Source organism: Xenopus laevis, chromosome 7S (genome assembly GCF_017654675.1).
Source record: "Xenopus laevis strain J_2021 chromosome 7S, Xenopus_laevis_v10.1, whole genome shotgun sequence".
Classification (NCBI taxonomy): Eukaryota; Metazoa; Chordata; class Amphibia; order Anura; family Pipidae; genus Xenopus; species Xenopus laevis.
In genome coordinates, this window is record NC_054384.1 from 110,425,815 (window position 1) to 110,450,764 (window position 24,950).

Consider the following 24,950-nt stretch of genomic DNA (forward strand, 5'->3'; position numbering starts at 1 on the left):
AAGGGGGGGATTTGGGCTCCTCTTCCTATTGGGATTTCCATCAGCTCTGCGGGGAGGGAATAACTGAGGAATCCAACAACCCCAGTCTTACTGTGTATCACCCCCCTGACTACTTACCTGCCCCCTGTATATATATATATATATATGGAACATGGAGGAGAACTCACCAAACCAAAACACAGCATGCCGGGGTGCAGGGAAAATGTGTACAAAATAACGAAAAAATACTGCACTCAATACACACACATATATATATATATATATATATATATATATATATATATATATATATATATATATATATATATATATACCCACTGACTACTTACCTGCCCTCCCTATATAAACACAGTCATATGAAAAAGTTTGGGAACCCCTCTCAGGCTGCATAATAATTTACTCCGCTTTCAACAAATAAGATAACAGTGGTAAGTCTTTCATTTCCCAGGAACATCTGAGTACTGGGCTGTTTTCTGAACAAAAATTTTTAGTGAAGCAGTATTCAGTTGTATGAAATTAAATCAAATGTGAAAAAACTGGCTGTGCAAAAATTTGAGTACCCTTGTAATTTTGCTAATTAGAATGCATGTAATTGCTCAATACTGATTACTGGCAACACCTAATTGGTCGGATTAGCTCGTTAAGCCTTGAACTTCATAGGCAGATGTGTCCAATCATGAGAAAAGGTATTTAAGGTGACCAATTGCAAGTTGCGCTTCTGTTTGACTCTCCTCTGAAGAGTGACAGCATGGGATCCTCAAAGCAACTCTCTAAAGATCTAAAACAAAGATTGTTCAGTATCAGGGTTTAGGGGAAGGCTACAAAAAGCATCTCAGAGGTTTAAACTGTCAGTTCCAACTGTAAGGAATGGAATGAGGAAATGGAAGGCCACAGGCACAGTTGCTGTAAAACCCAGGTCTGACAGGCCAAGAAAAATCCAGGAGCGACATATGCGGAGGATTGTGAGAATGTTACAGACAAGCCAAAGATCATCTCCAAAGACCTGCAAGAAGATCTTGCTGCAGATGCAGGTGTATCTGTACATCGTTCTACAATTCAGCACAATTTGCACAAAGAACATGTGTATGGCAGGGGGATGAGAAGCCCTTTCTGCACTCACACAAACACACTCGCTTGTTCTATGGAAAAGATCATTTACACAAGACACAGGCATTTGGGAACAAAGAGCTTTGGACTGAGGAGACAAAATTTAGTTATTTGCTCATAACAAAAAGTGATTAACATGGCGGAAGAAGAACACGACATTCCAAGAAAAACACCTGCTACCGACTGTCACATTTGGTGGAGGTCCCATCATGCTGTGGGGCTGTGTGGCTAGTTCAGGGGCTGTGTGGCTAGTTCAGGGGCTGTGTGGCTAGTTCAGGGGCTGTGTGGCTAGTTCAGGGGCTGTGTGGCTAGTTCAGGGGCTGTGTGGCTAGTTCAGGGGCTGTGTGGCTAGTTCAGGGGCTGTGTGGCTAGTTCAGGGGCTGTGTGGCTAGTTCAGGGGCTGTGTGGCTAGTTCAGGGGCTGTGTGGCTAGTTCAGGGACTACTGGGGCCCTTGTTAAAGTCCAGGGTCGGATGAATTCAACCCAATATCAACCAATTCTTCAGGATAATGTTCAAGCATCAGTCACAAAGTTGAAGTTCCGCTGCAGGGGTCGGATATTCCAACAAGACAATGACCCTAAACTCACTTGGAAATCTACAAAGACATTTATGCAGAGGGACAAGTACAATATTCTGGAGTCCCCCGACTTGAATATCAGGGAAAATCTATGGGATGAGTTGAAGCAGACTGTCCATGCTCGGCAGCCATCACATTTAACTGAACTGGAGAGATTTTGTTGGACCAATGGTCACAAATAGCCACATCCAGAATCCAGACACTCATCAAAGGCTATAGGAGGCGTCTAGAGGCTGTTACATTTGTAACTAAGTATTGATGGAATATCTCTGTTGGGGTGTCTAATTTAGTTATGATGTATATTTTCTGTTAATCCAATAAACTTTATGTCACTGCTGAAATACTACTGATTCCATAAGGCAAGTTATATAGTAAAAAGAAGTTGCTCAGCCAATGATAAACAAAACTCCAAAGAATTAAGAGGGGTTCCCAAACTTTTTCATATGACTGTATATATACCCCCTATGGACTTATCTACAAACATAGTAAATGATTTTGAAAAAGTTCAACCTGTGTTTTTATCCAGACGAGGCAAGAAACCCAAGTGTAACCAATCCCAACTGGGCTCAGGTCACCTTATAAGGGTAGGACTATATGGGTGATTTCCATGTGATCCGATGTGCAAAAACGCAGGCGTCATGTTGGATGCGACAGGAATAAAGTAATCGAAATGTCGGCTGGTGTCGCAGCATCTGCATCAAACAGTCGTGACACGTCGGATCAACGCTGCGACACCATCCGACATGTCCATTACTTTATTCCTGTCGCATCCAACATGACGCCTGCGTTTTTGCACATCGGATCACATGGAAATCACCCATATAGTCCTACCCTCGCTGATCCTTTCCATTCCCTTTATCAGCTTAGTTGCTCTTCTCGGTACTTTATTTCATTACTGTCTCCTGTTATATATAGTGATCATATCCCCTTATATATTTATATATAGTGATCATATCCCCTTATATATTTATATATAGTGATCATATCCCCTTATATATTTATATATAGTGATCATATCCCTCTTATATATTTATATATAGTGATCATATCCCTCTTGTATATTTATATAAAGTGATCATGTCCCCCTTAACCATTTCTTCTCCAGTGTAACCAATCCAAACTTGGCAGCATATATCTGTACTAGGGAATATACATTTATCTTTTATATTGCTTATATACAGTAAAGCTCCCCATAGATGTGACAATTTTTCTTGCCAAACGACCGATTTTAGGGAAGTCCGACCAATCCTTCGATTTTTCGGCCGACATCTGTCAGGAAACTGATCGGCCAGGTTAAAAAATCTTTGTGGGTCCCAGTGCAATGTATGTATGTCTGCAGGGCCAAGCAGCTCCCCTTTGTTTTCCTGCCACATTGGTCTTTTTAGTTGATGGTAAATTCGTACGATCGTTCCGAGAAAATCGTGGTCTCACAATCAGAATCTGAAAAATCACAACATCTATGGCCAACTTTAGTGAAATGATTGTGTTAAAAAAAAGGCTTTAGTTTGTCACATTTTTATGCAAACTTTTTGTTCAACCCACTGAATTAAAGCTGAAAGTCTGTAGTTCAACTGCATCTGAGTTGTTTCATTTAGACTTCATTGTGGTCATGTACAGAACCAAAACTAGAAATAAGTTGCTGTCCAAAGATTTATGGACCTTACTGTAACCCTGCAGCCTTGTGCCTTTATATGGTCACAGAACAACCCCTCAGTGACTTCTAATATCCTTATTATTTACAGTAGGGGGTACAGTATCCCTTATAATACATGAGTGATACTCAGAGTTCCCTGTATAACTCAGCCTGCAGCCTTGTGCCTTTATATGGTCACAGAACAACCCCTCAGTGACTTCTAATATCCTTATCATTTACAGTAGGGGGTACATTATCCCTTATAATACATGAGTGATACTCAGAGTTCCCTGTATAACTCAGCCTGCAGCCTTGTGTCTTTATATGGTCACAGAACAACCCCTCAGTGACTTCTAATATCCTTATCATTTACAGTAGGGGGTACATTATCCCTTATAATACATGAGTGATACTCAGAGTTCCCTGTATAACTCAGCCTGCAGCCTTGTGCCTTTATATGGTCACAGAACAACCCCTCAGTGACTTCTAATATCCTTATCATTTACAGTATCATTTACAGTAGGGGGTACATTAGCTCTGTTAAATTAAAATTTTTGTAAATAAAAGTGTATATTTCATAAACACCGATGCTGTGTTTAATTAGTGCCTGAAAAAAAAAACCTTTAGCGCTTACAAACGCTAAAACCCGAAGAGTTACACACTGGGAAGAAACCAACGCCTGGCAGCAGCCACCAGTGACCTGTACGACTAAACTATCCCAGCAGACCGTCGAGAAGATTGGCAGGAACCCCAAAAGCCTAATAGGACCGCTACCCGTACGGGTTCTAAGTGCTAACTAACATCAGAGTTGGGTGTCACGCTGAACATACTGACTCCGGTGGAACACTGCAGCTGCGAGCAGGCAACCGGCGTGAGAACCAGTCAATTTCCCACCGCCGAACAGATCGATAAGACCTAGAAGGAAGGCATTAAAAGAAAACTACCGGTTCAATCTAAGAGTGCTGTAACGACATCAGTGTCCGGTAAGCAAACCCAAATCGTTCCCCTGCACCTGCAAACCGGCTTTTCTGCGCTATGCAAATTTCTCTTCTGACAGGCTACCAAGACGATCAGCTTTACTGAAGTCAAGAGCAGCCCTTTTTTGCGATTCAAATCTACAGATCCCCCGTGAGTACCGTAGTTTTATAACACACACTACCCCATAAAACAGAGGATAATACACCATCGAGTCCCCCTCTTCTTTTTTCCAGGCAATTACTAGTTAATCCGGCCAAGCGCACCTACCTCTGCTTCATACATTAGCCAGTAAAGCTCACTGCTGTAGAGCAAGGGGGCAGCACTAGTTTCCCACACAGCTTGTATTGTTAAATAACTTTATTTTAGCCATTTCAGAAACATTTGGGCAAAAAGAGAGAAAAGAAAGAAGCTGGTGGGAAGTGCTGTCCTGCCGAGTGCATATTCTCCACGGTGAGAGCTGATTGGCTGGATTAGCTGCTCCCTAATTGTGTCAGACTCGGGGTGTCACGTGATGTCTGGCAGCTGCACCTCACTGTTCCTGCAATGAGAGAAGACACAGTCATTAATTAGTCCTGTAACAGGACTACAACTCCCAGTATCCTTTGCCAGACACTCATTACAATACAATAGCAGTGCAGCCATGGAGGGCAGGTCCAACCCCACACTAATAGTTTCCACACTCTTCCCTGGCAGCCGTTAACTAATTAGCTCGTTAGCAACCCTTTAGCCATTAACCACCACATCACATTTGGAGGTGATTAAGAGATGTAACTGTTGCTGCACCCCGTGCGCTGTGGTGCCCCACTTTCTGGTGTCGTTTGCACTTTATTACACTGGTGGGTGCTAAAATGAACCCACAGCTGCACTGCATGGGTGCCAATAACTGGAGGAGGTGGATTCCAGGGGTTTAATTAACCCTTTTATTGTGAAGTGCAGTGACTTCCCGGAGCACATGAGATACTGACAGCATTGGATTTAGTGCAACGGGACAGCCCTGGGGCCACAATATCTCTGGGTCCCGACAGATGCAGGAAGGTCCCTTTGTTTTAAATCTGGGCTGTAGCTGCGGGTACAGTAAGGCAAGGGGTCGGGGGGTAGTTGTGTGTGTAATAAGGCAAGGGATCGGGGGGTAGTTGTGTGTGTAGTAAGGCAAGGGATTGAGGAGGGGTTGTGTGTGTGTAGTAAGGCAAGGCGTCGGGGGGTAGTTGTGTGTGTAATAAGGCATGGGGTAGTTGTGTATGTAGTAAGGCAAGGGGTCGGGGGGTAGTTGTGTGTTTAGTAAGGCAAGGGGTCGGGGGTAGTTGTGTGTGTAGTAAGGCAAGGGGTCGGGGGTAGTTGTGTGTGTAGTAAGGCAAGGGGTCGGGGTAGTTGTGTATGTAGGAAGGCAAGGGGTCGGGGTAGTTGTGTATGTAGTAAGGCAAGGGGTCGGGGTAGTTGTGTATGTAGTAAGGCAAGGGGTGGGGGGTAGTTGTGTGTGTAGTAAGGCAAGGGGTCAGGGGGGTAATTGTGTATGTAGTAAGGCAAGGGGTGGGGGGGTAGTTGTGTGTGTAGTAAGGCAAGGGGTCAGGGGGTAATTGTGTATGTAGTAAGGCAAGGGGTGGGGGGGTAGTTGTGTGTGTAGTAAGGCAAGGGGTCAGGGGGTAATTGTGTATGTAGTAAGGCAAGGGGTCGGGGGTAGTTGTGTGTGTAAAAAGGCAAGGGGTCGGGGGTGTCAGGAGTAGGGTAACATGATGGTGGATCTCCCTGCGTGAGTCTGAGCCACTTACCTTCACTAACTTGCCGTGCAGGAGGTACGGAGACTGGAAATCATTCTGACAGTTGGAATAAGCCATGCCCAGGCCGATGCCCGCAGAGAAGGCGATGGGCCACGTCTTTCCTGTAAAAAAAAAAATAGAAATGGAGCAATTAGAGGTTCTGAGGGGCCCCTGCACAGACTCAAATAGGGCCCCTGCCATGAACAGACTCTACAATTTATAACTCGGTCACACTGGGAATTGTTACACTGATCCCCTTTAGTCACTAACAGAGGAGCAAAGGCACAAGTGATCCCTGGTGCCAAATCAATGGAAATGAGCAGAGGTTGCGGGGAGTTGGTGGGTCCCGTGAGTGTGAGATCAGGTTCAGTTGCAGCTGTTTGGAACAATCAAGTTGCACTGTGTGTGTGTGGCCCCATAGCTCAGATCTCTGGCTTCAAACAGAACAAGATGGCGGTACAGGGAACAATCCGAAATACCGATGAACCAGCGAGACGCCACATGGACATCGGGATCCCATACAGCACTGGGGGTGGGACAATAACAAGAGAAGTGACAAATCCACGCACGAATCTGCTTTGTCTCCAACAGCAGCCAATGGGATCATCCCCATCCCCCCTTCAGTCACTGCAGCAACTACAACTCCCAGCACCCCAAGCAGTGGCATATTTATAACAAGATCCCAAGTTGGGCCCCTATACCTTATGGGCACCCCAAGGTTCTCTATAGTTCCAGCTTTAGGCACCTGTCTAAAAGCAGAAGGTTTGGTAGGACCCATAGATGGGCCAAATAAACTGCCAACTCAGTCTGGAGGTGCCGATTGTATTTGTCTGTGTATTTAATGGGTGCTAGGGGGTTGGGCAAAAGTGGGGAGACACTGAAAAATAAACTTACGTTTAAAGAAAATCACTGAGAAGACGATGCCCAATCCGAGGCCGGCACCTGAAACACAAACGAGAGCATTTCATTGGTGGATATTCAGGAATTCAAAACTGTCGGATTTATAGTTGAAGCGCATGGCAGTACAATAACAGACGGATCATACCAGGATAGAGGGGGACACACTGAGTGCTTCAGCCAATCAGGTGCAATTTAGCCACACACAAACAAGATCATATGGAATCAATGTAATTAACTGGCACTTAGGGTGTCACATCTCTAAACTGCCACCAAATCAGACGTAGCTGCAGTCGCTTAGGGTTAAGTGTAGGGGAGCTGAATAGGGGGGAGCAGGCTCGGCACATAATGGAACTGGCCTGATTCTCCCGGGGGGGGGGCTCCTGCCAAAATGCGGCTTTGTTCCAGGAACTCGGTGGGATCAGTCCTACAACAACATTCACTTTGCTTTGGCTGCAATGCACTCACCGTGGCTTGGGTCGCAGCTGGTGGGAAGCAAAGGGTTAATACGAGGGTAAAGTTGCGGGGAGTTGCACAGACTGACCCAACTGAGCTGCCTCAATACCCCCCTGTAGCAGCTGAATCCAACACAATGAGGGAACGTGATTTAGTCGCGATCACTCTCTCAGTGCGAGGAGAAACAGGAGGCACAGTAGCACCCCAATATCAGCGCATGGGCTGAATTATTCATTTCACTGCTGGGGATCCCCCTCGGTGTGACACAGGGGCCCCACAATGTAACTGACAATGTATATGAGCTGCCCCCTCGTCTGTGCTAACTGCACTCTAATCCCCCGTCATCTCTCCGGCGCCATCACAATATCCCAGCCTTGTACTACACTCCTGCCTTTAGTGATAATTACTATCCGGGACCATTCATAAAAGCGGACAAATTGCCTGACCCCGACCCCTCCTGCCCGGACCCTCTGCTCCCAGATGTACAAATCTCCCTTTTACTGGCGCACGGAGAAGTTTCACTTGGCTTCACCTTACACATCCGATTAAAGGCAGGGATCCCCAACCTTTTGAACCCGTGAGCAACAATGAGAAGAAAAAGGAGTTGGGGAGCAACACAAGCATGAAAAATGTTCTTGGGGTGCCAAATAAGTGTTGTGATTGGCCATTTGGTCGCCCCTATTTGGATTGTCAACCTACATTGAGACTCTGTTTGGCAGTGCACCTGGTTTTTATACAACCAAAACTTGCCCCCAAGCCTGGAATTCAAAAATAATCTCCTGCTTTGAGGCCACTGGGAGCAACATCCAAGGGATTGGGGAGCAACATGTTACTCACGAGCTACTGGTTGGGGATCACTGGATTAAAGGGGACACACTGTTCACCCAAAATACCTTTACCAACTGTCATTCTGAGCAGCTCCTCATATTTATGTGTAACTGTCATTGTGTCTGTCCCTTTCTCTTCTCTGCACTGCTGCCTCTGACTCCTGATACAACTTCCCAATATCCATTCATTCCTCATTCTCACTGGGTTTATAGTTCTGTGTAACTGTCATTGTGTCTGTCCCTTTCTCTTCTCTGCACTGCTGCCTCTGACTCCTGATACAACTTCCCAATATCCATTCATTCCTCATTCTCACTGGGTTTATAGTTCTGTGTAACTGTCATTGTGTCTGTCCCTTTCTCTTCTCTGCACTGCTGCTTCTGACTCCTGATACAACTTCCCAATATCCATTCATTCCTCATTCTCACTGGGTTTATAGTTCTGTGTAACTGTCATTGTGTCTGTCCCTTTCTCTTCTCTGCACTGCTGCCTCTGACTCCTGATACAACTTCCCAATATCCATTCATTCCTCATTCTCACTGGGTTTATAGTTCTGTGTAACTGTCATTGTGTCTGTCCCTTTCTCTTCTCTGCACTGCTGCTTCTGACTCCTGATACAACTTCCCAATATCCATTCATTCCTCATTCTCACTGGGTTTATAGTTCTGTGTAACTGTCATTGTGTCTGTCCCTTTCTCTGCACTGCTGCCTCTGACTCCTGATACAACTTCCCAATATCCATTCATTCCTCATTCTCACTGGGTTTATAGTTCTGTGTAACTGTCATTGTGTCTGTCCCTTTCTCTTCTCTGCACTGCTGCTTCTGACTCCTGATACAACTTCCCAATTTCCATTCATTCCTCATTCTCACTGGGTTTATAGTTCTGTGTAACTGTCACTGTGTCTGTCCCTTTCTCTGCACTGCTGCTTCTGACTCCTGATACAACTTCCCAATATCCATTCATTCCTCATTCTCACTGGGTTTATAGTTCTGTGTAACTGTCATTGTGTCTGTCCCTTTCTCTTCTCTGCACTGCTGCTTCTGACTCCTGATACAACTTCCCAATATCCATTCATTCCTCATTCTCACTGGGTTTATAGTTCTGTGTAACTGTCATTGTGTCTGTCCCTTTCTCTGCACTGCTGCTTCTGACTCCTGATACAACTTCCCAATATCCATTCATTCCTCATTCTCACTGGGTTTATAGTTCTGTGTAACTGTCATTGTGTCTGTCCCTTTCTCTTCTCTGCACTGCTGCTTCTGACTCCTGATACAACTTCCCAATATCCATTCATTCCTCATTCTCACTGGGTTTATAGTTCTGTGTAACTGTCCTTGTGTCTGTCCCTTTCTCTGCACTGCTGCCTCTGACTCCTGATACAACTTCCCAATATCCATTCATTCCTCATTCTCACTGGGTTTATAGTTCTGTGTTACTGTCATTGTGTCTGTCCCTTTCTCTGCACTGCTGCTTCTGACTCCTGATACAACTTCCCAATATCCATTCATTCCTCATTCTCACTGGGTTTATAGTTCTGTGTAACTGTCATTGTGTCTGTCCCTTTCTCTTCTCTGCACTGCTGCCTCTGACTTGTGAAATAATACCCAGTCTATTCATTCATTTTAGTCTCTTCAATTAATTGAGCAAGGTGATAACAGGGAGCGGAAGTTGTTGCTACATTGTTTCTAAAGATTGCAGACATTCATGGACAGTGACGGACAATAGGAAGCTTAGTGCTGACCCCCAGGGATGGGCCCTCAGGTGCCTATATGAAAAAAAATACAACTGCCCAGAACACAAGGGGCCCCCCTTTTTAAAGGAGAAGAAAAGGCTAAAAGTAAGTAATCTATATCAGAAAGGTCTATATAAATACACCAGTAACCCCTCAAAGTAATGCTGCTCTGAGTCCTCTGTCAAACAGCACATTTCTTTCCTTCTATTGTGTACTCATGGGCTTCTGTATCACACTAACTGTTTTCATCTTAAACCTCCAGGGCTTGGGCTTGAGCATGCTCAGTTTGCTCCTCTCTCCCTCCCATCTCCCCTCCCTGCAGTAATCTGAGCCCAGAGCTATGAGTGAGCAAGAAGGGTGAGACTGAGGCAGGAAGTGATGTCACACCAAGCTAATATGGCAGTTGCTATCCTAAACTAACAGAGAACTTCTAGAGCTGTTTACTCAGGTATGGTAAAACATTCTTTAGAACAAATATAGTGGTATAGCTTGCACTATTGTAGCTTTAGTATAGTATAGTAGCTTTTCTTCTCCTTTAAGCAGCAGCTCATACTGGGCCCCATGGTGTATGGTTGAGTGTGAGCTCTGATGTGGAAGGAAAGGGTTAATGATCAGCCCATATGTTGTGGCCTCTGCCACCAGATCCCCCCGTGTGGTGCAGCTGTTTCCACTAAAGTGCGGCACCTCCAGCACAGCTCTGAGCTCAGCCCAATAAAAGATGAAAGTCTTATCTGCTAATAAACGTGAGCAGCCTGGACTAATAGGGGGAGCTTTTCCAGAGCAGAGGCACAACCAGGGCCACAAGGAAGGGGGGGCACAGGTAGCCCCAGATACACCTTCTTCATGACTCAATTGAAAAAAACAGCCCTTCCCTGCTTATTTGCCCACGCGCCTCGCAGCAGCCACATTCCAAGTACCCCCCAGTATGCCAAGCGATTCCTCCGCATGCCAAGCAACCCCCAACAGTATGACAAGTACCCCCTCTTGCATTTTGAATGGAAACCCCCTATATAGCATATATTTGTGTGTGTGTAGCTTGTCCGTACAGATCTGTGCTGCTATCTGGAGACGACTTTAGTTCGCTGCACACCCGTCGGCTAAGGTGCATGATTATCAGATAAACTGTATGATTATCAGATAAAGTGTAAGATTATCAGATAAAGTGTAAGATTATCAGATAAAGTGTAAGATTATCAGATAAAGTGTAAGATTATCAGATAAAGTGTAAGATTATCAGATAAACTGTATGATTATCAGATAAACTGTATGATTATCAGATAAAGTGTAAGATTATCAGATAAAGTGTATGATTATCAGATAAAGTGCAAGATTATCAGATAAAGTGTAAGATTATCAGATAAAGTGTAAGATTATCAGATAAAGTGTAAGATTATCAGATAAAGTGCATGATTATCAGATAAAGTGTATGGTTATCCGATAAAGTGTAAGATTATCAGATAAAGTGTAAGATTATCAGATAAAGTGTAAGATTATCAGATAAAGTGTATGATTATCAGATAAAGTGTATGATTATCAGATAAAGTGTATGATTATCAGATAAAGTGTAAGATTATCAGATAAAGTGCATGACTATCAGATAAAGTGTAAGATTATCAGATAAAGTGTAAGATTATCAGATAAAGTGTAAGGTTATCAGATAAAGTGCATGATTATCAGATAAAGTGTATGGTTATCCGATAAAGTGTAAGATTATCAGATAAAGTGTAAGATTATCAGATAAAGTGTAAGATTATCAGATAAAGTGTAAGATTATCAGATAAAGTGTATGATTATCAGATAAAGTGTAAGATTATCAGATAAAGTGCATGACTATCAGATAAAGTGTAAGATTATCAGATAAAGTGTAAGATTATCAGATAAAGTGTATGGTTATCAGATAAAGTGTAAGATTATCAGATAAAGTGTAAGATTATCAGATAAAGTGTAAGATTATCAGATAAATTGCATGACTATCAGATAAAGTGTATGATTATCAGATAAGGTGCATGGTTTTCAGTGCAGCAATGGGGGAAACTGGGGGTACAAACTGGCACAGTGGGAGAACGGATTTCTGCTAATTGTTTCAAAAGTCAGAACCAGAGAATAGAAAGGAAAACTTTTGCACATAACCATAAATCCATTCTATACAACTTCCTAATATCCATCGTTATTAGGGATGGGCGAATTTGACCTGTTTCGTTAAAAATTCGCCGCCGGCGAAATGTCATAGACACCCATTAAAGGCTTTTTTTTTTGACGCACGCCACCATACAAGTCTATGGGCGTCATTTTTTCGGTGAAACGAGCCGATCCCTAATCGTTATTAAAGAAGCATGATTGATTGGAAGGGCCCCCCCCTAAGTCTAACATTCTGCTTCCCCAGCTCCATGTTGGCCAGAGCTCCCCCAGGATAAGAGGGATGAGCAGCTGAAGGGACGTCAGGGAGATGTAGGGAATATGGCAGCTCCTTACACTACATTTCTCTGGTTTATACAGGGCCGGCCGTGCCCGATGGGGAGTAACGTTGCTGCCTCATTCTTTCCCAGGCGCAGGGAGTTGCAGTTATCTGTCTGGCCTATCAGATCCTCTCACTTGTTCCAGTGCCAGAGATATCAGAGCCGAGGCTTCTGGCACCAGCCAATGGGAAAGCAGAACCCCGAGAACAGAGAACATTCCTTATTTGGGAGTGAGTTGCATGGGCCGAACCGGGCGGGAGTCAGAGGAACAAAATGAGATTTCTGTCAGAAATCTAATGGGGCAGAGTTAAACCAACAGACAGAAATCTGAAACACTAATTGATACTGCTACAGACCCAGTCACATCATCTCTCACTCTCAAATGTCTCATCAGTCTCATTTCCCTTTCCTCCAAACTTTCTCTCAAACCGACACATTTCACCTTTAGTCTTCAAATTGTACATGGAATATTGTGCTGCGTAGGGAGATTTTATAACTTCATTCATTTGAGTTTTCAGTTTAATAGAAAAGCTGACGACTCTGTATTTACCCTCCACTAATCCTTTTATAAACACACACACGGAACATCTAAATAACGCATAATAGAAGCCTCAAACAATGGGCCACACTCACACTGAATGTCATTGAACTGGTGCTTTTATTGTACAGATACTTAGAACTAAAGCCATAAAGCAGGACAGGACTGCTGCTTACAATGGGGATCAGATAGGATCTGTGCAGCCACTGGGACAGAATGTTCTGTTATACAGATAGCTAGAATCTCAGCTGCCATAAAGCAGGGCAGGACTGCTGCTTACAATGGGGATCAGATAGGATCTGTGCAGTCACTGGGACAGAATGATCTCTTATACAGATAGCTAGAATCTCAGCTGCCATAAAGCAGGACAGGACTGCTGCTTGCAATGGGGATCAGATAGGATCTGTGCAGTCACTGGGACAGAATGATCTCTTATACAGATAGCTAGAATCTCAGCTGCCATAAAGCAGGACAGGACCGCTGCTTACAATGGGGATCAGATAGGATCTGTGCAGCCAATGGGACAGAATGTTCTGTTATACAGATAGCTAGAATCTCAGCTGCCATAAAGCAGGACAGGACCGCTGCTTACAATGGGGATCAGATAGGATCTGTGCAGCCAATGGGACAGAATGTTCTGTTATACAGATAGCTAGAATCTCAGCTGCCATAAAGCAGGACAGGACTGCTGCTTGCAATGGGGATCAGATAGGATCTGTGCAGTCACTGGGACAGAATGATCTGTTATACAGATAGCTAGAATCTCAGCTGCCATAAAGCAGGACAGGACTGCTGCTTACAATGGGGATCAGATAGGATCTGTGCAGCCACTGGGACAGAATGTTCTGTTATACAGATAGCTAGAATCTCAGCTGCCATAAAGCAGGACAGGACTGCTGCTTACAATGGGGATCAGATAGGATCTGTGCAGCCACTGGGACAGAATGTTCTGTTATACAGTAGATACAGTAGCTGATACAATAAATTGTACATTAAAGAAACAGAATAGAAAACATTTCTTTGATCCAAATCAGCTACTTCTGATCAGAATATGTAAATATGGATAGATCTGTATAGTAGCAGTGGACACATTAAAGCTGAACTACAGTATAGGAATAGTCTGACAAACTGCATGAAATTCTGTGTTACACATTCTACTAATTAGTCACCCTGTTATAATACAATGAACAGAGTCACGATCATGAGAGCCAAGAACAGTTCCCATTACTAAAACTTAGTCTGGGACCACCTGGTATAAATGAATCAATATATATATATGAGAATGATAATGTACCCCCTACTGTAAATGATAAGGATATTAGAAGTCACTGAGGGGTTGTTCTGTGACCATATAAAGGCACAAGGCTGCAGGCTGAGTTATACAGGGAACTCTGAGTATCACTCATGTATTATAAGGGATAATGTACCCCCTACTGTAAATGATAAGGATATTAGAAGTCACTGAGGGCTTGGTCTGTGCTTATAGGAAGGCATACAGTCAGATGAGTTCACTTTATAAAAGATTAAAAAGGCACAATGTTACACAAAAGAGGAGCAGGAGGTCACATACATTTATAAATTAAGAGTAAGGGGGGGGTGCCCCTAACAAATGTAAAAAGTGAAGTCCGTCCATTAGCAGCAGTTGAGTGACAGCAGGAGAGAGAGTGTTAGACCCACATTCCCTGGTTATCTCATCAAACATCTCCTGATTGTGTGTGGGGGGGGGGGGATCTATTTGTGCTGGAAGGAACACGGGAGTTGCAGAGCTAGAAAAACACAGGGGCTGCCAAGCTCCCAGAATCCCGTGCAGGAGACGCCCTTGCCGGGAAGAGGGTCTAATAAGGTTCAAGAAACTATTACTCAGCAGTGACCACAACTGGACCGGTTTATTAGAAGAGCTCAAGGGGTCGGCAGAACCAGGGGCACATTTCTACCCGGAGTTGGTCTTTCCCAGAAATAACTCTTCTACAGGAGACATAAAGCAGTGGTGTTTGTATGGTAGCAAGCAATATGGCAGCTCCTTTAATAGAACCTGTTACAATTCAGCTGAGCCAAGTCTGGGCCAATTGAAGCGACGCGCACCTGTTCTTCAATCAAACTAATGAATATGTGGGAAAGGCAAAGTGAGGGCGGCTGGGAGTTGTCGGGGAGTAATGATGTGGAAAAGTGACTGCTCCGAACTCCCATGAAGAAAATAATGAGGCCGGAATTCCAGCACAGACCATTGTTCATACTTTCCTGGGGATTTTAAGGATGTTAACAAATTAGAGAGCAAAGGCCCCACTTCAATCCACTGGTTCTCTCTGATTCCACATTATAATTTACCCAAGAACCCATTAGCTACACACTTAACTAAACAACAATTACTGAAAGATTTCACTTACTACTCACGTCCCAACTAGCAGAACAACTGCCTTACAGTTAAAATCACAGCTGTTCCTGCTGAATTGTGCTTAGTACAGGGAATACCTATGCTGCCATAGTTTTATGGGATCTCTCTGTACAGACTATGAGCAAACTTAGGGGACTGTTCCTGCTGAATTGTGCTTAGTACAGGGAATACCTATGCTGTCATAGTTTTATGGGATCTCTCTGTACAGACTATGAGCAAACTTAGGGACTGTTCCTGCTGAATTGTGCTTAGTACAGGGAATACCTATGCTGCCATAGTTTTATGGGATCTCTCTGTACAGACTATGAGCAAACTTAGGGGACTGTTCCTGCTGAATTGTGCTTAGTACAGGGAATACCTATGCTGCCATACTTTTATGGGATCTCTCTGTACAGACTATGAGCAAACGTAGGGACTGTTCCTGCTGAATTGTGCTTAGTACAGAGGAATACCTATGCAACCATAGTTTTATGGGATCTCTCTGTACAGACTATGAGCAAACTTGAGCAAAATTGTGCTTAGTAGAGGGGAATTTATATATCTATATCTATTTATGCTGCCTGTATAATGTGGCTGTATAAGGTGGGATGATATATGTATAACTGAACTTGGTGGCCCCTCCTGTATAGTGCCGGGACCCCAGGACAAAATCTTACCATAACGTTGGCCATGACTTTTCAGAACCTGCCTGACTTCATGTGAATGGCTTTTCCTGCTGCCCAGAGGGAGTCTAGAGCCGTACAATAATACATACTGAGGACACGGAGTACAGACGCTAATTTAATTAAGTGTTCCACAAACCACAAGCCTAAATAATAGTTTTCCCCCTAAAGTTAATCGCTCCCAAAATCAGAGTATTTAGATTTCTTCTGTAAACACTCAGAGGGTCCTGGGAAGGTTACCCAGACGACTGGATGGAGCAGTGATAGACTGGAGCGATCAGAAGGAAGTTACGTAGAGTTAAATAAAAAAAAACGTCCATTTGTAATTAAAGGGGTTGTTCAGCTTTAAATTAACTTTTAGTATGATGTAGAGGATTATATTCTTATTTGCGTTTTTTAAGGTTATTAAGCTTTTTATTCCGCTGATCTCCAGTTTGCCATTTTAGCCATCTGGTTGCTAGGGTTCAAATCCCCCTAGCAACCATGAACTGATATAAGAGACTGACGCAAGAATAGGAAATGGACTGAATTGAAAGACGAGGAATAAAAAGTAGCAATAACAGATGGGGATAGATGGGGTCACTAACCCTCATTTCAAAGCTGGAAAGAGCCAGAAATCCATCAAAAACTATAAAAAAAAAGAAAAAAATGAAGGCCAGTTGAAAAGTTGCTTAGAATTAGCCATTCTATAATGTACTATGAGTGAGTTTAAAGGTGAACTGCCCCTTTAAGTGTAAATGGGCCCTAAGAGTTGGTGCTGCCATAATGCTCCATCAGAGAGTGGGGAAACAGTAATGATTTTGTACACTAGATGGCGCTCTTTTGTTGAGATGCAATATAAATGTCTCCAGCACAGCATCAACAATAGTCATACCCCCCACCCAGGGTATTTACTCCACTCTTTGCCCCCCAACCTTCCCGCCTCATCTCACCCCCAAATTCTTATCCAGGATTACAGTATTCTTAAATGCCATGGACCCTGGATAGCACCCTCTGGATGGGCGATGGGCTGGACAGCAATTAAAATCCAGGATTCATCGGATTACTGGTTGCCAGGCATTGTTGACCTTAGTAACCAGACAGCACTTCCAACCTCAGGACAGAGAATGGCAGAAATAGAACAAACAGACCAACTGCAAATTGTCTCTATAAAATAAAATGTGACTGTCAATGAACTTCCCCTTTAATAAATCTGTTTTTCATTCGGGGCCCCCAGGTGGTGAGATGTAGAAACCCCCCCCCATGGCAGCTTATGGCAAAACACTTAAGGAGCCAAAATAGAAGGGTTACTTTTAGTGTTGTAGGAAATGGAAAGAAAGTGTGTGAGCAGCGGAGCACAATACTCCAGCACATTGGCATGTAGGACTAGCTGCCCGCTCTGTGCCAACTGCCAGTTTTCCATTTAATACGTTTCATCTCACCTCCGACTGCTTCCTGTACAAGGGAAATGTGCAGGGCCTGCTGGCCAGGGACTGTTAACCCTTCAGCAGCAAAGACGACTACTCACTGCTCTCTTATTGGCTGGGACCAGATTAAAGGAAAATCAGGGTAAGTACCAATCTGCCCACTAGGCACTATATTACTGGGTAAGACAAGGGGGTCATCCCAGCTTGTCACTACTGAAGTCTCCTTAGGTGCCAGCTAAGGTAAGGTGTATGGCAGCTCCAATTTGTGTGTTTTACTTTAAGACATAAATCACATGTCAGTAGTCTGGGGTAACAGGTGCCCCAACTTGAGCTTTCAGCAGCCCACTCCCAACTGCAGCAGCACTTCCACAGTAATCAGATTGGTGAACTGGCAGGAACTATGATAAGAACAGCCCTGTGTGAAACGCGTTAGGCTTGGTGGTTTTAATGGAGCAATAACGTTCACGTTTTTGTGTTTGTTGTTTAAACAGATTTCCTTCTGGTCAACGATTGTGTGAATCCTGCTTTGTTATTCCCAATTGGCCAGTTTGTCCAAAGTACAACAGTCCCACAAGGCTATTGGTTAAATCACTATGGATGAGGCCTAACACAGCACTCGCCCACCTCTATTATGGGGCGTCTTGGGAGACTGATTTTATATGCAAATTTCCTGCCATAAAGCAAGTCAGGACACTTCCCCAATTGGTAACATTGTCTCTATTAGCCTGCGAGATTGTGCAACGCAATCTTTTTGGATTCTCGGCCTGCGGGGAGGGTTTATTCCTCAGGACAAAATTTGCTTGTAGGCAAGGGGCAGTGGAGCCACATGGAGTCCATATAAATATTCATGAGATGATTTATCTGCAGAACCAACAGGAATGTTGTCTCTAAACAACACAATTACCACTAATTTCCAGACCCAGGCTCAGCACACAAACAATTACACAAACTGAAGTGCTGATCCAGAACACAAACATCTGCACCACAGATTTATTCCTATACCGACTGGCTTCCTTGTACAGGTATGGGACCTGTTATCCAGAATGCTCGGGACCTGGGGTTTTCTGGATAAGGGTTCTCTCTGTAATTTGGATCTTCTTACCTTAAGTCTACTAGAAAATCATATAAACATGAAATAAACCCAATAGGCTGGTTTTGCTTCCAATAAGGATTAATTATATCTTAGTTCAATACAATATACGGTTTATTATTACAGGTATAGGATCCCTTATCCGGAAACCCAATATCCAGAAAGCTCCGAATTATGGAATGACTGTCTCTCATAGACTTCATTTTATCCAAATAATCCAAATTTTTAAAAATGATTTCCTTTTTCTGTGTAATAATAAAACAGTCGCTTTTACTTGATCCCAACTAAGATATAATTAATCCTTATTGGAGGCAAAACCAGCCTATTGGGTTTATTTAATGTTTATATGATTTTCTAGTAGACTTAAGGTATGAAGATCCAAATAATGGAAAGATCCATTATCTGGAAAACCCCAGCATTCTGGATAACAGGTCCCTTACCTGTAATACAGTAATAAAACAGTCGCTTGTACTTGATCCCAACTAAGATATAATTAATCCTTATTGGAACCAAAACCAGCCTATTGGGTTTATTTACTGTTTAAATGATTTCTAGTAGACACATGGCATGAAGACCCAAATTCCAGAAAGATCCGTTATCCGGAAAACCCCAGGTCCCGATCATTCTGGATAACAGGTCCCATACCTGTACACTGAAAAAGGAAATCTTTATTAACATTTTTATTATTTGATTATATGGGCTCTTACACACGGCCGTTCCAACCTGCGCTCCCCTGCGTTCCGTTTTTTGGCGTTCAGCCGCAGGGGAGCGCAGGAATAGACGCAAGTAATGATTTGAAATGGGGCTGTACTCACGAAGGCGCGTGTAGGCGCCGAACGCAGGAAAAATGCAGCATGTTGCGTCTGAACCTGCGTTCGGCGCCTACACGCGCCTTCGTGAGTACAGCCCCATTTCAAATCATTACTTGCGTCTATTCCTGCGCTCCCCTGCGGCTGAACGCCAAAAAACGGAACGCAGGGGAGCGCAGGTTGGAACGGCCGTGTGTAAGAGCCCTAATAGAGTCAATGGGAGACGGCCTTTCCGTAATTCGGAGCTTTCTGGATAATAACGGAGCCCATACCTGATCCAGCTAATCTGCATGCCTTAAATGCACAGGGTTAGCCAAGGACAAGGAAACCCCCAATATCTTTCCTCAAATCTCCCCACTGCAATAAAGTATACAAACAGCACAACTCAAACCACAATATTTTGTTGTGTTCAATTATTTATCTGAAAATCTACTCCTGGTGTTTATTCAGTTATGTGACTTGAAGGGTTCAGAAATTGGGTTCCTGCCTAAAAAAGGCTTGCATTTTGCAGAAGCCCTTACTGAATCTGGGAATCAGTGCACCCCTAGTAATAAGGGAGGAGGAGGGGGTACTAGACTAATGCTGACTAATGCTGTTTAAATGGAGCTGCTCCTCAGCAAGGTGAAGTTAGTGCAAAGACCAAACTACAGGCTGAGAATCATAGTGCCCTGTCTATAAGGGATATTGTCATGGGGAAACCCATCAGTTAATAGAGCTGCTCCAGCAGAATTCTGCACTGAAATACATTTCTCAAAAGAGCAAACAGATTTTTTTATATTCAATTTTGAAATCTGACATGGGGCTAGACATATTGTCAATTTTCCAGCTGCCCCCAGTCATGTGATTTGTGTTCTGAAAAACTTCAGTCACTCTTTACTGCTGTACTCCCCCCTCCCTTTCCCCCTCCCCCTCCCCCCAGCAGCCAAACAACAGAACAATGGGAAGGTAACCAGATAGCAGCTCCCTAACACAAGATAACAGCTGCCTGGTAGATCTAAGAACAACACTCAATAGTAAAATCCAGATCCCACTAAGACACATTCAGTTACATTGAGTAGGAGAAACAACAGGCTGCCAGAAAGCAGTTCCATCCTAAAGTGCTGGCTCTTTCTGAAATCACATGACCAGGCAAAATGAGCTGAGATGCACCTACACACCAATATTACAACTAAATACACTTGCTGGTTCAGGAATGACATTTAATATTGTTGAGTGAATTATTTGCAGGGTAAACAGTGTCATTTAGAAACAAAAATGACAAAAATCATGACAGAATCCCTATAAGGACCTATATCATATGTTGGCTTTTCTTGTCCTTTAAATTACCAACCAAAGCGGCTGCCTGTGATAAATGGCAGGTAAAATATCCCTCGTAAGAGCAAATGAGCGCCGCATCTCGTGCAGCTGTTGGGCAATAAACCGCCTCCAGACGAGCAAATTTAAGTCAGGAAATATAAAAATCAAACAAATAAGAAAAAAAAAAATCTACTTAGAAAACGGAACAAAAAAAATAAAAAAGCGAAGCGAACGCGCCAATTCTCGTAAAGGCCGCTGAAGGAATGATTAGTGATTTAGTTTTACAAGGTGTCACAACCTGAACCCTACTGCAAACATCTCGCAAGCACTTCAAGCTCCAGCCACGCAGGTTGAAAAGTTTCTCTCGAGTGAGAAAGTGCCAATTTTGGCAAATTCCGTGCAGCTGTTTTTCCGGAATCCGAGCACAAAGGAAGGTCTTAAACCTGGCGAGAGTTGGAGGTTTTCATGACTATTTATTTCCAAAAGTAGTGAGAGAGAGTTAATGAAACGCTGGAAAATAAATGAGGCCTGGAATGGCTACAAAGCTGCCCTGTCCGGATCTCAGCTCTTCCCTGCGGTTACTGAAGGAAAATCATGGAACGCTTGCCCTTTCCCTGAATAGGCCGGGGCACAGCCAAGCACATGGGTAACGAGTACCCACAATGTCAGGGAGGAGAAATAGGTCCTGAGAGACAAGAGGATCCTGATACCCACGGGGCAGGGTGTGGGGGGCAATTAAAAAGCCCTTTATGCCATTGTTTTTTTTTTTTATTACACCATATGCTCCACAATTTATATAGTGAATAAAGTACCCCCTATTGTAAAATATAACGATGTTATAAGTCACTGAGGAGTTCCATTTCCATATAAACAAGGGGTACTTTATTTATTATAATACACAAGTTTTAGGGAGTCATGTGACAAAAATGACATCACTACTCACCGTTTATAACTGATGACATCACTAGTCACCGTTTAAGGATATAATTTACAAGATAATCATGGCTTTGTGTATTATATGCTGGCATTTTGTTGTTCGTTATATATATATATATATATATATATATATATAGAGTAGGACAAAAATCCCCCAGAAATAAAACCCTGTCTGTATCTTCTCCATGGAAACAAGAAGAACATATAGACAAATCAGATACATCCCTGCCGGGAATCTCAGAATCCAAACACTAAATCACACATACTCCTCACTGACCCACTGACTTATAATTTATACCCACTAAAGTGCACTGACAAATGCACAGAGTCAATCATACATGAATAAATACAGGAATCCACCAACAAATAAATTGGCCTCTCCATCTCCCTCCCATCCATCGGTCTCTCCCCACTCACAGTTTCTGCCTCCTCCTTCCCCATCAAACACAGGAGCCTCTTCATTCCGCTCTATACACAATCCAATCCCTCTATACACAATCCAATCCCTCTATACACAATCCAATCCCTCTATACACAATCCCTCTATACACAATCCAATCCCTCTATACACAATCCAATCCCTCTATACACAATCCAATCCCTCTATACACAATCCAATCCCTCTATACACAATCCAATCCCTCTATACACAATCCAATCCCTCTATACACAATCCCTCTATACACAATCCAATCCCTCTATACACAATCCAATCCCTCTATACACAATCCAATCCCTCTATACACAATCCAATCCCTCTATACACAATCCAATCCCTCTATACACACAAACAAATACTGAAGTGCACCTGTCTCTGCCCAGGCTGGTATATGAGGGGCACAGTGCTGTACATAGAGATGTGGGTATATGAGGGGCACAGTGCTGTACATAGAGATGTGGGTATATGAGGGGCACGGTGCTGTACATAGAGATGTGGGTATATGAGGGGCACAGTGCTGTACATAGAGATGTGGGTATATGAGGGGCACAGTGCTGTACATAGAGATGTGGGTATATGAGGGGCACAGTGCTGTACATAGAGATGTGGGTATATGAGGGGCACGGTGCTGTACATAGAGATGTGGGTATGACAGGAGCACAGTGCTGTACATAGAGATGTGGGTATATGAGGGGCACAGTGCTGTACATAGAGATGTGGGTATATGAGGGGCACAGTGCTGTACATAGAGATGTGGGTATGACAGGAGCACAGTGCTGTACATAGAGATGTGGGTATATGAGGGGCACGGTGCTGTACATAGAGATGTGGGTATATGAGGGGCACAGTGCTGTACATAGAGATGTGGGTATGACAGGAGCACAGTGCTGTACATAGAGATGTGGGTATATGAGGGGCACAGTGCTGTACATAGAGATGTGGGTATATGAGGGGCACGGTGCTGTACATAGAGATGTGGGTATGACAGGAGCACAGTGCTGTACATAGAGATGTGGGTATATGAGGGGCACAGTGCTGTACATAGAGATGTGGGTATATGAGGGGCACGGTGCTGTACATAGAGATGTGGGTATGACAGGAGCACAGTGCTGTACATAGAGATGTGGGTATATGAGGGGCACGGTGCTGTACATAGAGATGTGGGTATATGAGGGGCACAGTGCTGTACATAGAGATTGGGTATATGAAGGGCACAGTGCTGTACATAGAGATGTGGGTATATGAGGGGCACAGTGCTGTACATAGAGATGTGGGTATATGAGGGGCACAGTGCTGTACATAGAGATGTGGGTATATGAGGGGCACAGTGCTGTACATAGAGATGTGGGTATATGAGGGCACAGTGCTGTACATAGAGATGTGGGTATATGAGGGGCACAGTGCTGTACATAGAGATGTGGGTATATGAGGGGCACAGTGCTGTACATAGAGATGTGGGTATATGAGGGGCACAGTGCTGTACATAGAGATGTGGGTATATGAGGGGCACAGTGCTGTACATAGAGATGTGGGTATATGAGGGGCACAGTGCTGTACATAGAGATGTGGGTATATGAGGGGCACAGTGCTGTACATAGAGATGTGGGTATATGAGGGGCACAGTGCTGTACATAGAGATGTGGGTGTGAAATGTTAACAAAAACCCATATTTGCCAATGTTAAAGCCCAGTTATATTTAATTTCATCAAAACACAGTAACTGGCGCATGTGCAGAAGTCTGACAGGAGACAGACAGACGTGGGAATAGAGTGACAGAGTCATACGGACAGTTGTGAGTATTTGGGTAGAAGGACACGGTGAATGATTAGACCGCCCAGACTAGGCATTACCCGAGCCCCCAATCCCGGCTGAACATTACCGAACTTGACGGCTGAATCCGCCAGACACCGGTCCCACTTCCTGCCAAGTTCGTTCTCCGACATATTGACCTACTGCACGGAAGGTGGAAAGACTCAGCCAGCTCTCGCGATACCTCCGGCACTGTGAAGTTACAATCTCGCGAGAATAGTCATCGGATGTCGCCAAGGTTACCTAGTCCCAGCACGTACCACGTGACATTGACCTTGCCAGAACAGGAAGCTGGAAAAACGTTATTTAGCGAACTGTTCCGCTATTGACCGGAAATATGCCGTTACCATGGTGACTGGACGCTGTGGTCATCCCTAACCTTATATATATATATTATTATATAGCATCAGATTTCTGCCTGTAGCAGCGCATGTGTGTGACATAAATATGTGTATATATTTATATATAAAGATAAATATATAGGAAGGTCAGTGATCCCAATGTTATTAATAGGGAATAAAGAGAAATATATAGGAAGGTCAGTGATCCCAATGTTATTAATAGGGAATAAAGATAAATATATAGGAAGGCCAGTGATCCCAATGTTATTAATAGGGAATAAAGATAAATATATAGGAAGGTCAGTGATCCCAATGTTATTAATAGGGAATAAAGATAAATATATAGGAAGGTCAGTGATCCCAATGTTATTAATAGGGAATAAAGATAAATATATAGGAAGGTCAGTGATCCCAATGTTATTAATAGGGAATAAAGATAAATATATAGGAAGGTCAGTGATCCCAATGTTATTAATAGGGAATAAAGATAAATATATAGGAAGGTCAGTGATCCCAATGTTATTAATAGGGAATAAAGATAAATATATAGGAAGGCCGATATTTTTTTCCAGAAAAGGTGGCAACCCTAGGCTAAATAGAAAGATGAGTAATAAAAAGTAGCAATTACAATACATTTGTAGCCTTACAGAGCATTTGTTTTTTTGATGGGGTCAGTGATCCCCATTTGAAAGCTGGAAAGAGTCAGAGGAAGAAGTCAAATAACTCAAGAACTATTAAAAAAAATGAAGGCCAATTGAAAAGTTGCTTAGAATTAGCCATTTCATAACATACTGAAACATAACCCCTTTAATTA

The 24,950-nt window shown here is 43.4% G+C and overlaps 1 protein-coding gene across 1 annotated transcript; it reads right to left on the reverse strand.

The window, feature by feature from the left end:
• Positions 1-4,640: 4,640 nt before the first annotated feature.
• micos10.S (mitochondrial contact site and cristae organizing system subunit 10 S homeolog) lies at positions 4,641-24,063 on the reverse strand. Its single transcript, NM_001171671.1, is given in 4 exon segments — positions 4,641-4,834; positions 6,063-6,172; positions 6,945-6,992; positions 23,866-24,063. Coding segments are annotated over 4 exon segments (231 nt in total). The 5' UTR covers positions 23,930-24,063; the 3' UTR covers positions 4,641-4,825.
• Positions 24,064-24,950: the final 887 nt, after the last annotated feature.